Here is a 17,843-nt window from a genome sequence, read left to right as displayed (position 1 = left end):
TATTCCTTCACATATTATGGTCAATTATACTAAAAACGATTTTGTATTTGTCCTACAGGCAACTGAAAGCAACTTGCTTTAATAAAATCGCAACAAAAGATCATATTATATATTTAAATTAATGTTGCACCTAATGCATCTTTTAAGAAAAGCCATTCATTGTACATCTTTAATGAGGAATCATTGAAATTCGAAATCGACTTTCAAAAGATTCACGAATATTTGCGGATCCTGTAAAAAATTACCAAGTTGTGCGATCATTTTCAAACTTTAGGTCAACGAAAGTATACGCCGAAGGACACGAATGACAGTCTAGTCACTGAGATAGATCTCCCCGTTTACAGTTCCGGTAGCAAAAAACGGCGCACTCCGGTTACCTCGCGAGCAGATCGCTTACTAAATCATGTACTTATTGAGACACTTTGAGAGTGTTTACTTCCTTATTTGCTACGGAACATCAAACATCAGTAGCCACGGGAGCTGTCAAAATTCCAACAAGGCGGGATCGCATCATCCTTCAGTGCATCCGTTACGATTTGCAGCTTTCTTCACTTATGCAGTAACTTCCGGTCTTTGGTGTTCTGAAGGACAGGATTGTACAGATTCAAACTTTTTTCCACATCCCTGACCAAACCTTAAGGAGTATGCTTAGGAACGCTTATTTCCCTCCGGTAAATGTTCAGAATATTGTAGCAGCGTTTAATGATTTTGCAACTTTATCGTTGACTGCAAGATTCCGCGTTATTTTCCGATGTCCCAATGAGAGCGTTGAGATCTGTCGCGGTGCTTGCGTTAAAGCAATTCGAAATGCAGCCATTTTATCCCACTATCTTAAAACTAACAACGTGAAAACATCCTACTGTAAGCCACTTCTACCCAACAGATGTGAGACAGCCTTTAATAGCGTTCATTGTGATAGCTCTGCGTCCAACTTTTTCAATCTATTACCATTAATATTGTTTTCATACAACTTTCCGCTTCCACAGTATGGTTCCCGCAACAAAACCAATGCTTCATCGATGGAATGCCGAAACCATGGCACATCAATTTCATCACCTTCTGGTCACCGGTTCGCGCATTGGACGAGCATCCTTCACTTCGGTTCGACGCATTAATCACGCAAACTTTCCAGCTGCTGCAAACAAAACCCCAAATAGCATAAGTTAGCCAGTAATGGACCAGACCAGGGAGGAAAAACCACCATCCACCAAAATCATTGCGTCACCGACTGGCACCGTATGATCGCTAATGTGAATCATATATATCAGCGACACGCGTCACCGATTTTCCAAAGCTTTTCGTTTTTGCCTACTTCTCGAAAGTCAACCAACTTTCCAACCTTCTGGTGATCTGTGTGAGGGGGACAAAAACGGGGTAGCAAATAAAATCATCGCACGTGTACCGGTCTTCACCAAATGCCCCCCCCGGTCCCATTTTCTTCGCATTTCCCAACCCAATAGAACACATTTTCCAGTGGCGTGTTCTTGCCGTTGCGACAGTGACACTGGCGCTTCACATCAGACCAAAACATCTTCGGCTATTCATTCACCATTATGGAACATTTTTTATCCTTTACAACTTCACCACGCACACCCGAACTAACTGCAGGTGGTGGATTAATGGAGCACACCGTGTCCGCCCGGGTGTTTGCTACATTTGCAGAACATCCACTGGCCGTGTATCTTGTGCATCAAATTTTCTCCTACAACGCGTTAAGGTGGATCCGTGACGCAAGATGAAAGCAGCGCCAGCAATGTTGTTTACTCCCAGCATCCATCCGCCCACGCCATGGATGGGTAGATGGGAAAATAATGATATGAGGCAAAAAGTGTCGATTTCGAACGAAATATGTTTCACCCACGGGCGCCAAGAGGTTTGCGTCCGCATCCGTATCGTGCTTGCGGCGAGATGCTATCCCACTTGGCGTGGAAATAAATGTGCATATATTTAACCGCCGGCCGGTTACGGCACGAACGGCATAAAATGTCCTTAAACATTTGCCCGGCAAGAGGCAAAAAGTATCTCCCGTCGGCGTACGGCGCACGGAGCCGCAAAAAGTGTACGAGGTGGAGTTGATGAAGCAGTAATCACGGAGTGGGTCATTGAAGATGAATGTAGTTCAATCGAACGGAGCATAAAATAGAATCAAGCCGGTTAGAGTGCTCAAATGCTATCCGGCTAGATCGCTAGCTGGAATCGAATTCAGGCCCGAATCGAGAGGGAGGTAGCCGATCTGCTACCAAAACGTACCCAACGCTCGCAATGGCGGCAGGCTCCCAGAATCGGCACATAAAAAAAGCCCCATCAGTTGAGACCATGGAAAACATTTATCTTTCTTCGCCTCCTTACCGATGACATGGGAAAATTCTACTCCCAAGCAGTTCGCAATTGCACTTCAACAGTAACAACAGCAAAAAAGGACGCTTTCTGGGTTACTTTTGGCATGGGGTGCCCCACCCTGACCCCATCGGCCAACATGGTGTAGGCGACAGTCTCCTGCCGCACTGGTTTCTTTTACGTGTGTGGACATAAGTTTTTACTACTGGCCAGTGTCCTGTTTCAATTAGCCAAGCCAACCGGCAGTGAGTTTGCCGGGTCTGCCGGGGAACGAAATGAGTCCGGAAGTAGCTGAAGCAACCGCTTCATGACACTAACCTCCAAGTCTCTTTTTCTCTCTCATTTTTTTTTGTTGCTCTTATTTGCCCAAGAAACGACGTGTCCTTACCCAGTACTGGTGAATCGTCATGTAACTGGATAGTTTGCTATTGACCGTGAGCGTACTGTGAGCATCCTCTTGGGTAATAAAATACCGTCACTGTATCCTTCCAACTAATCGCATCCACTGCACGCGCACTGTCAGCTGCTACACATTCTCCCTTCACCCAGATCGGCATGGAAGTTCTTCGTGTCTTCTCATGTCGCATGATTAAAATCGGATTGTCTTTGATTAATTATGAACCCTGCCCGGGTAGATCGGGAGAATAAATTAATCAACATCCCGAACCCCATTCCATTCCATCCATCCGGTTGTACTAATTTCGCTTCAAATGCAAGAAAATGATGCGCGTGAGCAGTTGGATGGTTATGCAAAATTGTTTACTTGCTAGTGACACATACTATACACCTCCGTCAGCGCACATCTGTGTATACAGCGAAATATTATACTTACGGAGTATACGGTTTCCAGGGATTGCTTTTTGTGCACTACCTAATTACTGCGTTGTGCTACTAATTGTCATTATCAACATGAAATAAAGACGAAGGAAAAATTCAATCCTGAAAGCAAACTTTAAGACGTTTACAAATTTACTTTGCATCAGCTTTCATAATGAGCCTGAAAGTATGCAATTCGCAACAGAAAACGATACTTATGTTTGAAAGTTCTACAAACGTCTTAAGTATACGGCTGTACCTTAAATCAGGATTAGTTTTTATGTTATACGTTTTAATTTCTCATTCTTACACACTTTATGAATTTATGACTCCCTACCAACTGCCTACCGTGTGATGTATTAACTCTGTTGGCTTTCGCTGTATCAGCACACATCCTAATATTGTAACAGCATAACTCGTGATCATTAAGTGGCAGGTGTTATTTTTGCACTGAAAATTTCATGCTCATGCATATTTAACAGCGAGTTTGGCAGTGTGTTTGTTTCCTCGTCTCAGCAAAATCAACCACAGAACCGATCAATCTAATGCTCATTAACTCTAGCTACATTATCGTACATCGAACATTTAACACGCAGTGTACTCTTTTCTTCTGAATTTCCGCGCTCGTTCCTTAGGCGGCCATTAATCTTGGGCGTAAGAATGACGCCCTTCGTCGTCGAGCTAAACCATTCTGCTGCTGCGGAACGCACTGCTTGACGTACCGCTCGAACGCACTAACTAATGATTGATGAATGCTGATGATTGATACATCCCAAATGGTTTCAATCGCTTGCAGTGCAAAATTTAATTTGCGGCATTGTGCAATTCTAGAAAACGCACACACATCAATTAACCGCTCGATCTGTCACAATTTTCATGGAAAGAACTACTGCCAGCTCCAGCCAGTGGAGTTTAGCAGCGTGCCGTGGAAAAAAAAACATTTGCTAAGCTGCCGCTGTAACGTTCCCCAGCCGGTGAAAAACTGTTTCACGAATCGTGCCCTCGTTACCAGTGCCGCACTGCACACAGCTGTGCAAATATTGAACTTTCCGAGATGTTTCGTCCCGTTTTGTTGGAGCTTTTTCTTCGAAACGTTGGTACGTTTCTTCCCAGCATGAAAAGGACTAGCCAGTTAGTAGTCTCTGTGGCTCTGGTTCTGATTTCCTGCTACGGCAACATCAAATACCCACCACAGAAAGTGCTCTATATACGTTAGATAAGCTGGAATCATCGAAGCGGACTCTACTGCCACTGGATTAGAGGTTCATGTCGGCCCTGGTGCGATGAAGCTAGTGATGCAACCTGATTCAACATAGATAATATACTCACGAAAGTGTAGGGAAAAGTTCCGACAGTCAGCAATCCAGCACTGATAAAAAACAGTCTGCTGACAGACGCATTGTTTTATTATATTATTATCCGTGAAAGTAAAAACAGTTCTTACAGTTTTGCTGCACGGTTGAAAACTAGACTAATGCACTATCGAATTCTTTTGTTAAACTAACTTCTAATCGTGTTTCAAATTCCGATCTGTTACATTCAGTGTTGGCCCGTAAGGTGCCTTAATATACTCTTCAAGAAATGGATATTTCTAGTTCGATTTGAATTAGTAAGAAACGTAATGTTTTTTTCTGTTCCATTCACTTATTCACTCAGAGTTACCACCGTTAGTTAGTAAATATCTCGTGTACAATGGCTTCTACAGTGGTCCTTCTACAGTGGACTTCTTTCACCAGGACTTAAATCCTGCATCATCTTCAAACCAAAGCATTCAATTATGATTGGATGCTGGCCAGCTCGTTTAAGTCATCCTTGGTGTATGAAGCCCCTTTTTTGTGGTTAATCTGGAAACGCCTGCCATCTGCGTTATGGGTGAATCTTTCCATTGTCTCTATACACACTGAAACGACAATCTGTAGATAGCTATCGACAACATTTAGTAAGGCGAATATTCGAGAATATTCCAACGAGTCGAAATTCAAAACCATCCTTAACAGTATCAATCACATCATGCTCATTTGCAAGGCCGATTGCATAGTTTTAGGCGCTTTTATAAATTAATTTCAACGGATGTCAGATGGTTGTCCCGATCACATCAGCTAATTGCCCTGTTCAATGATGGTGTTTTATGGCACTTCTAGCATATCATTCAATACTTCTCATTTACTATTATGTACTGCACTATAAACCAACTGATTAATATAATTGATCGAAAAAATGCACCGGAAAACTCTGAGATAATTGCCACGTTCTTTCGAAAGTTTTCTCAATTGACACACTAAATGCTTTGCATGAATTGATAAAAGTTTCAGAAAAAACGGTTCGGCATGCTGCAAAAACAGAAAATTAGAATGGATGGAGACATTGAGCAATTACTTTCGAAAAGAAAAGAAAGAATTTGAATACTGTTTTTAAATACAGTCGTCGAACGTCGATTGTATGGAACCCGATTAACCGGCGTCCGGATCATCCGTGAGTTAAAAAATGAACAGTTAGTAGAAAAGTCTTAAATGTTTAACCGTTTAACCGGTTGGTCCAAGAGGAAGAATTCCCGTAAGAATTTCCTGTACAGAAATTTTCAAGCTAAACACCTTGGAAATTGTTCCATATTGTTAATAATATTGTTAATTGTTCAACTTCTAATACTAAAAGAATATATGATTTTTTTCGCGTTAACCTAACATCTTCATATTCAACAATTACACGTGCCAAGCTGAAGGGCCTATTATCCGTAGAAATCGATTGCCCAGGTGGCTCGGTAATTGACGTTCTACTGTACATACCATCTGTGTTGTTATACAACAACTCGGAACTACTCTAATTGCTGTTATTTTAATTAAATTTTAAAATTACATATCGAGCTCTAATGTGTTGATATATGTATCCCTTTCCTGGTGTAAGCATGCCTATGCCTGACCTATTCGAATGATGCGGAGTGCTCCAGAAGAGGCTTCCATTGTGCGAAGCTCACGTAGCTCATGAACAATGATATTCTTAGCGCATTCTATCACTTATAGGTTCACCATCATCAACCTTTCATCTCAGCGCCCAGATCTGTCAGGACCATCCACACAAGAGCACACAAAGAACAGAACACAATGAAAGAGAAACACAAGCTGGAGCTGGTGGATGCTGGCACTAAGGAGAAACAACAAAAAAATCACTAAAAAAGCAAGCTCACCTCGGTGCGTCGCGTAGCTCCAGTCGACACACATTAGCATTGCAATACGCACCGTGCACCGCCCAACCATCAGCGCCGCTGCTGCGAATCGGACAAAAGATTTTAATTATATGCCTTAATGAGTCTAATAAAAGAAGATAATTATCTATGCAAAATCGAGCGCCTGTGTGCGCCGCACATGCTGCCACTGTCTGTGGGCAGTATGTGGAAAATGAGATAACCATAAAGCTGGCAATCGGCCCCACCGTACGGTACCGCTTGTTTTTTTTCGTCCTTTTACTTTCCTTTTATCCGCGCACCGAATGGGGGTGGGTCTAGTGCTAGCACGAATCAAAAGGACACATCAGGATCTTACCGTCCACCATTTCAATTCGTTCGCTTTTTTTTATTGTAGCTTTGCCTTCAGCAGCCCATAATTGGTATGATTAGCAGCATGGAGAGTTTTTTTTTTGTTTCTATGCACCTAAGGCTCATCGAGGCAGAAAATCGAATTGAATAAAATAAATTATGCTTTTACTATCTTTTGTTTTTCTGTTCCCATTCTTTACTCAGCGTAGGAGTACAGTGTCGCTCACCGTGGCCTTCCTGTTGATGACATTTTAATTTAAAAAAATAATCTGTTTTTGTTACTAACTGAACAGGTTCAACATTTTATTTATGGAGCGTTGGGCTACTTCCGCTCCTTAATGAAATTGATTGTTTAATTTATGTTACTGCACGACACAACCACACATACGCACACAATTGCACACACTCAGCCAGAAGCTAATTTATGCAAAACATGTTTAATCCTTACACTGCTGTCCTGTTCCAGTCGGGTGCACACGGCTAGAACAACAACCAATCATTGTTGAAAGATTATTCACACCGATGTGAAGTTGTAGATAGAAAAAGAAAAAAATACTACACACACACACATAACGATGGACCCAAGTGGCCCATCTGTCTTCGGCTGAATTACCACCCCTTCCCAGCACATCCACCACACCATCGCCAGCTGGTTCATATTCATTAGGTGCAATCATTCTTCTCGGTCGGTCGGCACTGCACTGTCCGGCCAATTACTGCCATCCCTGATAGCCTCTATCAACCCCCTCCCAAAGAGCCCATGCCCGGCGATCCTGTCACCGATAATCTTTTGTTGCAATTTGTTCGGCACCGCTGAGCACCGGCCGACATCTTAAGCTGCTGGTGCACCGATTGTAATTCAGCCCTTCCGTTCGGCAATGCACCGGCAGATGCACCACAATGTCTGCAGGGATAGTAACAGGGTACGCCGCAGAGCAGCCTGATTTGCTAAGACGATAATCCATCGGTAAGTTACGGTGCTACTTACGGGGCCAAAGCTGCGGCACAAACAAACACACTCACAGCGGCAACTGAAAGCACTCGCAAGCGCCAGAAGTCACGAGGTCGCGCCGAGAATTCGCAATGGGCATGGGGCACACGTGTGTAAATTGTTAATAGCCGCCGTGATAAGTGTTGCCTGGCACACCGGCCCGGTCTCGTGCCGGTGTCGTGACCACCATCATCATCGTTAGCAGCACGGCCTGAACGGGGAACAGGGGACGCGGGGCGGTACGGTAAGGGCCTGTGCGCGGATCGGTGCAAACGTATGGACGCTGCATTCCACCTGACCAGCGAACCATATAAATATTTCATGTTTCCGTTAATCTCTTCCGTGGCCATCGTCGTCCGTGTGGGACCTTGCCCCTTACCAATCCCACCATCCTTTCATACACGCGTACACGAAGGATGCGGATAGTGTGGGAGTGTAAGATTGAGTGAGTGGTCCGACTCTACGTCCCACCCCGGCGCAATGGGGCGCTTTGTTTGCTTCGGTCTCCGATATTTACTGAGCCGACCATCAATCACGCCAACACGGGCGACAGGATCTTTTGACTCTCGCTGTCACCTCCATGTTTGCCGACCGTGCTTTCTTGTGCGAAGGCCCCACCCCTCCCAAAAGGGCTCATACATGCACATACGTCCTGCAGCTAGAGGCACGTGCGTGCCGGAATCAACCGCGGACACTAACACTTCTTCGAGACAGATGACCGTCCCGGTCCCCTACCGCATGCCGGCCCGAAAGTGGCCAACCGAACCGACACGGTGGAAGGAATTGGGCTGTACCGAAGCGTAAACCGAAACTATGCGTGCGCCGCACAGGAATGCAAGATGATGAATTATGTTGACGTCCGGTCGGGCAATAGCAAGCCAATGCTGGCAATAACAATCATAACTGAGCCGTAAAATGGATAAAGGAATAAATATTCATACCTGATTATCATATAAATAAATTCATAAATTCATCAAAACAGCAACATCATGGGCACGCCTAATGGACGTCCATCGCTGGGTGATGGCGGCAGAGTATCGCATGCAACACGTCCGGCCCACGTTCAATTGCCAGAGTGCATCTGCAGCTGACCCGTGTGACCATCAATACCGATTTTAATTGCTTCTGGTCCGACGGCCTCATCCACCGGGAGGGTTCCGTCTTACGGTTGCTGCTCCGGAAGGACTCCCGATACGGACGACCAGCTTTCGGACGGGGCAGTAATTTAATTAAACACATTCAAGATGCGCTTCTGCCTCGGTACTTCCTTGGGAAGGGAGTGCGGCATATTGACAGGCACAGCGGATGGTACATAATGTTTCAAATGAATAGCTTCTAGACCAGGGATGGGATGACACACCTATCCGATCGATTCAACCTACTTTGTGAGTAATGTAATCTAAACTTCAGTTTCTACAAATTAGCAACAAGCAGCCTTTGAGATTGTTACACTTTTAAGAAGCACACTGTATCACCTCATAAGACGTCATAAGACGGCGGTTACGGTGTCCTGGTTATGAATGTCTACTTTGTATCCAAGTTAAGCATAAAATATTTCTAATATTTTTTTTTATTAAAATTGCGTAAAAAAAGTAAATATTATATTGCACATCCTGCCTCCTCCGAGAATGAGACATGAAATTCAATAACCTGACAAACTCATACTGATTTGGATTTTATACTACACATGTACCTAGTTTTTGGGTTTCTTTATTTTGTTTTTGTTATTTTGTAATAGTATTGAAATACGTATCATTTTTCAAAACATATTACTTAAATTAAAGTCTCTCCCACGCGCTAGGCCAACCGGTCTTTCAACAGACTGACGAAACTTCTCTACTTAATATCACCTATTGCGATAAACGTAACTGGTACTATATACAACTTATTTTATTCCAGTACTCACATAAGCCTCTGAGACTTTGAACTTTTTACAAAACTGGCGAAACCTCTCTTACCCGCGCTCGAGAGGAAGATGTTTAGAGGGATTTTTGGCCCCGTATGTGTGGAAGCACAATGACGAGCTCTAAGAGCTGTATGGCGAACTTACTGTCGTACAGCGGATTTGACTCGCCAAAGACTCCGATGGGCTGGTCACGTCATGAGAATGACACCGGACGAACCCAACCCTTAAAGTTGATTTTGGTCGTCTCCATGGATAGAGCAGGCGTCGTAGGCCCAAACTGAGATAGAGTGATGCCGTTCATGGGTCCACCAGACATGCCGGGATTATGACGGCGCTCGATTGTGAGCGATTTAGAAGACTCCTGCAGCAGGCAAGACCTCGAAGCGGTTGTAACGTCTGATAAGTAAGTAAGTCAATAGTAGCGTTCTTCTAAGCCTAAATCTTCTAGACAATCTTTTTAGAGACTGGAAAAAAAACTTTAAAATGGTAAATAGTAGAATAGAAATGTAATTACTTGAGTACTCAATAAAACTATGAAACAAAGATAATAAATGAAACGTAAACTACAAACCATAAATTACAGCTAGAACTAGATTACAGCCATTACGGAATAATAATTAAATAAAAGAAGGATTTACGAAAAACAGTAAATGAATTAATAGGCATTAAATCAAACACGAACTACTCATGAAACATCGGCATCTGTCATTAACAAAAGTGCGTCGTTTTTTGTTTCAAAAGGCTCCATAAGTGGATTTGATATCCACTCTCGTCGTATTATAGGACCTCAAACTTTCTTGCAGCAAAACAGCACCATGTTGCCGGAAGGTAATAAAACCATAAGCCTGCCGTTCTCAGCTCCAAAACCACCGAACCGCTGCCAATGCCCATCCGGAATTCGTCTCACCGTAACCGAAACCAGCTCAATCACGTCGTCCAAAAATTTTGCAATTTTGAATGGTCACCAGAGTCTCGGCACTGGTATCGTCACCGATCGTCAATCCGGTTGTGGTCGGACCAACTTTCCCATCGGTCACAGCACAGCACAATACCAGTGACAACTTCGGCCCCGCAATGAGGCATGGCTAACGCTACACTGCCGGCCCTCGAAGCAACACTTGTTATCCTTTTCCGTTATCGGTGCCCGTATCCGATGCGGGCGTCTGTCACAACAACACCCGCCCAGGGCTTCCGCACGGTCCACGAACCGCCGTTACCACTCGTGAGCAGCCGACTCGACCGCATGATCTTCCCAAGCCCGAAGATGGGTAAAGTGATTTTAATTAATTTCATTATCACAGAATGAAACCTCTGGGAGCCAACTGGTGGCCAATGGCTAGGTACCGAGGCATTCCCGGTGCAAAGGTACGACATGATGGACGATATGATGGACAGCCGGAAAAGGGTGGCCGGCAGGCCGGCAACAAATAAGGGGGCCTGAAATTAGGAAATCCCTCAGTGTCTCGCTACCGCTGTGCGTGCGTGTACGCTAGCGCCGGGTGAACGGTGCGTAAGTAAATAGATACATCAACGACAAACATTCCCTGTGTGGCTTTCGACCAGAATCGGTGATCACTCGGGGGACACCGAGTGGCGAGAGTGCGGCACGTTTTACGGCAGTTTTTTAATTAAAACTTCCTGTAGTAGCCGATAGTTCTCCGCCACTGTCCTTAAAAGCGATGCTGTCAGCAGGAGACTACGTGGGAGGGGAAATAACGCAACTAGACGTATCATTTTATTGTCCTACCGTCACTGGAAAGCAAGATAGGCTGAGGTTCACCTCATTTGCAGACGAAACAATCGCTTGAAGTGCTTGATATCAACGCTTTGTTTGGTGAATGGGTTTCTGCATAATTGCCGGGATACGGTCAACAGCCACGTACTGATATACTTATTAGCCAAAAGCTCACACATGTATTCTGTTCGTAAGAGCCTTTACTACAATTCGAAGACTTTTGGTGCAGAACATACTCAGTCATTTGTTTTAAGATCTAAATTAAATAGTGAGCTAAGAGAAATTCGACTACTATGTCTACGGAGCACGTTTGTGGTGTAAGCCTAACACAAGTTAGCAAAATAAATCATTTTTATCCTCGAATTAAGTACTTTTATTGCAAAAAATGGTATGATATGAATTAAACACCTCCTCATCCTGGCCCCTGTACTAATATAAAAATATTTACTTGCGAATATATTATGTTGATAATTTGATTAGCATTGTAACTAGGATTATTACATTACAGGACACAGCTATTTTTTGTTATGTTATATTTGCACAACTTCTAGTTTGGTTTGATTTCTTTATTTTAAGAAATTATTCATGGGGTGTTTTTTAACGTTTTTTTTTTCATACTCTTTTTATCGCAATAACTCATGCAAAATTCCTTGAGACAATATAAAAAACCGAAAAATTGCATTTTGTACAAATTGCCCTACTCTCTTAAGTTTATGTAAGTTGCACAAAAGAAAAACAAGTTTCCATGTAATCATATTAAACGCTTTATTAGGGTCTCTTTATCTCTCTCTCTCTTACTCTCTCTCTCTCTCTCTCTCTCTCTCTCTTGCTGTCTCCTTCTCTCTCTCTCTCTCTCTATCTTTTTGTCTCTTCTTGGCGTAACGACCATCTAGGTCATAGACTAGACTTATTTTACCACGTAGTCGGATAGTCAAGTCCTTGCTACGGGGGATTGGTCTGGGCAGGATTTTGGTCCGGTCCGTTCGTATGAAGACCGGTACCGCTACCATTATGATACCGGCACGCTTTATAAAAGGCTTTTATAAAAACACGCCCAATAGTATGCAATTACTCGGCACTCAATCGTTTTTTTCTATTTACAAAGGGATCGCGTTAGGTTAGGCGAAAAGGATTTATTTTATTTCTCTCAGAATGAATTATAATTTTAAAGGAAATGTTTTCCAGTTTAATTGACCATATTGCAGCAATTAATCTGTCTGTCTTGAACATTACAAACCACCGAAACGTAATTTTTGCGCTTCACCGCATCTAATTAAACGTATTATTTTTCAGAATTAAATTTTCCCAATTTTCAAACATTCCGGGAAGATAAAAATTGTTGAGACTTTCTATAATTGAGACCAATATAATTAGCAAACATTATGAGCCTTTGGTACATCACCTATATCGGGTTTTTTGTATCGTTTCGTACGAATATGGCGCTCAGTACGCTTTTCAAGCACGGTACTATGTTCCAGGTGTCTACCGGTGATCTTCCGGCCTTCGACATGCCGCGCATCGCGTTCGATGTGCTGCTGAGCATAGAACAACCTCCGCAACTTACCGCATCTTTACAATGGTTCGAAAAGCCAATAGGTAGCATCGTAAGGGTCGATCGGTGTTTAATATTCTGTGTCATCATATCTATTATATTTTAAAATCTAATTTACATATTACCTCCGTTCACGCTGGCAGCACGCAATCGGGGAAGAAAGCTGGTCATCAGATGCGGATCTTCCATCGCACCGTTTGTCATCCCTTGCCCCATCAAAAGGACGCATAAACATCCACTCTCGTGCGAGTGTATTCTTTGGGGACGTGTTTCTGCCCCGACCCTGCCGATGGCGATGTTGGGCAATTGTGGCCTTGTTGAGGTTATGTTGCAAATGTTTCACCAAAACCTTCCTACACCGCCACCAAGGGCCCCCGAGTCTTCATTTCCAGAAAGATGCTACAATGCTGGAGCTGGGTAAGCTGATCTAATCTAACCTTTATGCGGCCTCGGTTTTCCTAGCGAACTGCCGGGCACTTGTTCTGTCTAGCCGGACGATGCCACACCAGCCAACAGTGTAGTTACAACGGCTGTGCGAGCGAGCTCGTACGTGTGTGTGTGTGTGTGTGTGTGTGTATGTCCTACGGCGATCCGAAGTTTCCGGACGGACCACCAACCAACATGACTGCTTCCTTCGAACCGTGCCAACAAATGTTATTGAAATTCCGCAACGTTACTCCGCAAAGCGCACGGAAGATGAAAAACAACTACACCCCCTAGGAGTGCAGCAGCCGATAGAGAAGCTGCGGGCATCGCTATTTTGTGCATTATAATTTTCATTTACATTGCAACGGTTCTAACATCTTTCGTGGGCGACGGGAGAAATTTTGCAGTCTTAACGGGGTCTCTGCATGTATTATTGAATGTGCGCATGATTTTTGGTTGTAGTTTGGTGGCGAACAAAGTTGCAGCCGTGCTGGCCACTCTCTTTCAACTCTGTTTCGATCTGAGATGGGGCGATTGAACGGATTTATATCCGATGATAGCCGAAATTGTATTATGATAGTGTAAAAGAATTCTTTCATAAAACGCACAATTCGTTTAGCCTTACTAGTGATTACCGAGTTGCAGAGAGTACACACAACCATGGAAAAAAATATCATATAATTTGTGCAAAACTTAGTACAAAACAGAACACTAAGTGGTTGTACGGGAGACTCGTGAGACATTGATGCGCCTGGTCAATTCCATCGCTGATATATCCGGCTCGAACACATCGCCCACCGAGTTGAGCTCACGACACATACGGGTCAGCGGGATTTATAGGAATATGTTATTATTATTTTTAACATTATTTATATATATTGTTATTTATCCATTATGAGGGCATTTGTCGTGTTTTTTTTTAATTACTGAAAATAATGTAGAAGATCATTCAAAAGTACAGGCAGTCCCCGAGATACGCGGTACCTCTTATACGCAGTTACGGCGATACACGGTTTTTAGAAATTTGACAGATAGCACTAAATCTAAGCAAAAAAGATAAAAAAAATTGGTCTTAAATCCATTTTATTGTCATAAAAAATATTTCTTTCTAACTTATTTTAATGTAATCTTTCTAAAAATCGCCTTATTCGGTGAATAAATTAAGTACAGAGAAGGAAGTCGACTCTGCGACTTTGAAGTATAAACAAAATTGCACCAGGATTTGACTTACGCGGAATTTCGAGTTACGCGGATTTTTCTCGGGTTATAGCGGTCCGCTACAAAAGCGTATCTCGGGGACTGCCTGTACAATAAAAAAAGACATGAGCGAAAAAAAGGCGAAAATTTATGAAAACATGGTTTCGCTACTGTTAGCTAGATGGCGCTAACTGCAATGTCAAAGCTTTCGATTCAAAGCTACCAAACGGCGCAATGGGTTTCGATTGAAAAGTTCTGAGTTCAGAATTTTACTGCATTTCCATTTTTCACTGTGTTGGCGCGAAATTCCCCACATTGTGTTTTGTTGTATTAAAAAAATCCAAACTCCTTCCGTTGATTTCTTCTGTGCTTTAATTGCAATAACGCCCCCGTCAATCTTTTATAACTTACAACTTATCCTTCACGAGCAGTAGAAATATACTGATTATTTTGTCTCTCCTTATGCTATCTGATTGCTTTGATTAAAATATCTTTCTTGTCCTAACTTTCCCACATCCGTTGACATATATGGATGAAAATCTTCTCCTCACGACTCTCCTTTCAAAACTATTTACACATTGTTTAAAGTTCTTTAATTGGTTTTCTTTTTTTTTCAAATCGTGTGATCTAGCTCATGCTATTTATTTGATAACTTATCGTCCTGTTTGTTGCAGTTTGACTGTTCATAGCAATTCGAACAATCGTTTAAGGCTTGGTTCATTTAGAAATGGGGCACTTTGATTGATTTATAGAGGCGCTCCCCGTGGACAAAAATGGAAACTTTTGACAGCGTTTTGTAGACAATAGTAAACATTTCGCTTTGTGAAAACTTCACGCAATTTTGTTTTCCCTGCTCCAAGATATTCGACATGGAAGAGGAGAAGCGAAAACTGATAGTGCACAACTATCTGCAAAATCCAGCAGTGTCATCTCGGGAGCTGGCAAAACAATTTAGTTTGCCTATGACGACTGTTGCGCGAGTGATTGAAAAGTACAAGGAGACACAGACGATTGTTCGTAAGGTGCAAACTAAGCGACGGAGTGGAACCGTGAATCGTGAACTGCGATTGAGAGTCATTCGGAAAATCAAGGCTAACCCAAACATCTCCGACTACGACTTGGCCAAAAATCTTAACGCCGACCGCTCTACTGTTCGGCGTATCCGACTCCGAGAAGGTTTTAAGTGTTTTCAAGAAGTAAACATCCCAATCGAAACATGAAACAACAAACAATGGCCAGAAACCGAGCTCGGAAGCTGTACGATCAAGTGCTGACCAAACCGCATGGTTGCATTTTGATGGACGATGAAAGCCTACGTGAAAGCCGATTTTAAACAAATTCCGGGTGTTAAATTTTATAAGGCTTATGCTCGCGGCAACGTCCCCAAGAGATTCAAATTTGTTTTTGCCGATAAATTTGTTAAAAAAAATTTATGATTTGGCAAGGAATCTGTTCATGTGGCAAGAAGACCAACGTGTTTGTGACAAATAAGAACATGAATTCGGATTTGTATAAGAATGAGTGTCTTAAGAAACGTATTTTGCCATTTATTAGGTCTCATCATGGGTCAGTAATGTTTTGGTCTGATCTAGCAAGCTGCCATTATAGCTACAATGGTACAACGATAATGGTGTGAAATTTATACCAAAAACGCTGAATCCACCAAATTGCCCCCAATTCCGACCAATAGAGCGATATTGGGCAATAATGAAACAAAAACTAAAGAAAAAGGATGCATTAACTAAGGATATAATACAAATGAAGAATTGGTGGAATTTAATGGCCAGGACAGTGACTGAAGCAGCTGTGCGGGCAGTTGATGGGCGGTATAAACAAAAAAGTCCGAGAATTTCTTCGTAAAAGCGAAGTGTCATTTTTTTCATATATTTTTTTAAATATATTATATTGAAACCTATGATTCATTCATACAAAGTTTTTCAATTGGATTAATGGTATAAAAGATACCCGCTGTGCAAAGTGCCCCATTTCTAAATGAACCAAGCCTTATACTAACGAATAAAACAACCAAATGGTTCATCGTAATTGAATTATTAATAGCCCCACTTTTACAACAGTTAAACACACATAGATTACCACTCTATCATAGAGTTGAATACGCCTTTTCTTCTGACGGAGAGAAATCCCTGCACGAATAGCATCGTTACATTCCGTTCGGTCGCAAATCGAAGATCCAACCTGTAGTCACCGGCAGGTACAGATCTGGGTGCATATTCCTTCTTAAACACAGTATCAACTACATACGTTCTGTTCTGGAAGTAAATATAACAATTATACAAAATCGATGTCACTTTGCTTAGTTAAGTTACAACTCAAACCCATTAAGGCTTGGAAACTTACTCCATGTGGGCACGGGACTATTACATGTGGCATCAAATCTTTCAGAACCTTCCATATATAGGTGGTGAGTAGATCCGGCATAACTCCACGATGAATCTCTCTCAACGTATAACATATTTCGAGTTCACCATTAATCAAGAATGGTTGATACGTTTTGAACTTGTAGTACAGGTTATACTGAATCATTATGTGATTGTAAATGTTGGGCACTTGTATCACTACACGTAACAACGGCATCTGATTTCTTCTCAGGGTTGTTCGACATTCTAAAAGCTTCGTTTCCAAATATGGTGTATCGATGCACAACATCCGTGTCATCTGCAGGTTGTACGATTGGGTTTCGTTTTTCCGTTGGTTGGTGTTTAAATTGTTCGTGGCAGTTGAAATACCCCAAACCAAAGCAAGAACGACGAGGGACGCTATTGGCTTCAGAATATCTGCCATGATTGCAAATAGAGCTGCTGCAAAACGCTGCTTATATATTAATGGTTGCTGCACAAAAACGAATGGATAAACATATACAGTCATCTTCATTATGTCATGCCAATTTCCAACTTTTTAACGATATAGATACGCATATCGCTTTTAGATATTTCCTGTATTTTGTTTGATGAGGGTCCAACATTGCAAGAGCGATCATGATCAATTCCAACTTACAGAAACTTCGATGCTGCGATACACGTATACTAATAAACAAATTTTTGATTAACGGTCCGCGCAGTCTACCAAGTGACAAGCTTTCTTCCAAAAGCTACTGTTTGTTGTGTATTTCTCAGACTAACTAACGAGCTACTGATAAATAAAGCCAAAGAAAGCCAGGATTAGGTTGAGTCGTGAAACGTAGTCGTCGTAGAAGATAGCATGACATTCATTGCCTACAGTATCCACATACTGCATTTCTTATTCAATGGCACACTCAGCGGCGGATCAAACGGTAGGCGGAGTAGGCGGTCGCCTAGGGCCTCGCCGTGTTGGGGGCCCCAAAAAAATTTTGCC

At 42.5% G+C, this 17,843-nt stretch overlaps 1 protein-coding gene across 1 annotated transcript; it reads right to left on the bottom strand.

Moving 5' to 3' along the window:
* Positions 1–16,579: 16,579 nt before the first annotated feature.
* On the bottom strand, positions 16,580–17,291 carry LOC128299589 (uncharacterized). Its single transcript, XM_053035594.1, has 2 exons — positions 16,848–17,291; positions 16,580–16,759 (listed from the first exon to the last, which is right to left on the bottom strand). The coding sequence occupies exons 1-2, from the start codon at positions 17,289–17,291 to the stop codon at positions 16,580–16,582; spliced, it is 624 nt and encodes a 207-aa protein (XP_052891554.1).
* Between the last annotated feature and the right edge of the window lie 552 nt (positions 17,292–17,843).

This window comes from Anopheles moucheti, chromosome 2 (genome assembly GCF_943734755.1).
Source record: "Anopheles moucheti chromosome 2, idAnoMoucSN_F20_07, whole genome shotgun sequence".
Classification (NCBI taxonomy): domain Eukaryota; kingdom Metazoa; phylum Arthropoda; class Insecta; order Diptera; family Culicidae; genus Anopheles; species Anopheles moucheti.
The sequence above is the reverse complement of the archived record's forward strand: the minus strand, read 5'-3'. Positions and strand labels throughout refer to the sequence as shown.

Bases quoted from the DNA above. Each gene is read 5' to 3' on its own strand.
- LOC128299589 (XM_053035594.1), bottom strand. From the start codon at position 17,291: ATGGCAGATATTCTGAAGCCAATAGCGTCCCTCGTCGTTCTTGCTTTG. The intron at 16,760-16,847 runs GTAAGTTTCCAA...ATTTACTTCCAG, and splicing joins TAGTCCCGTGCCCACATGGA to AACAGAACGTATGTAGTTGA.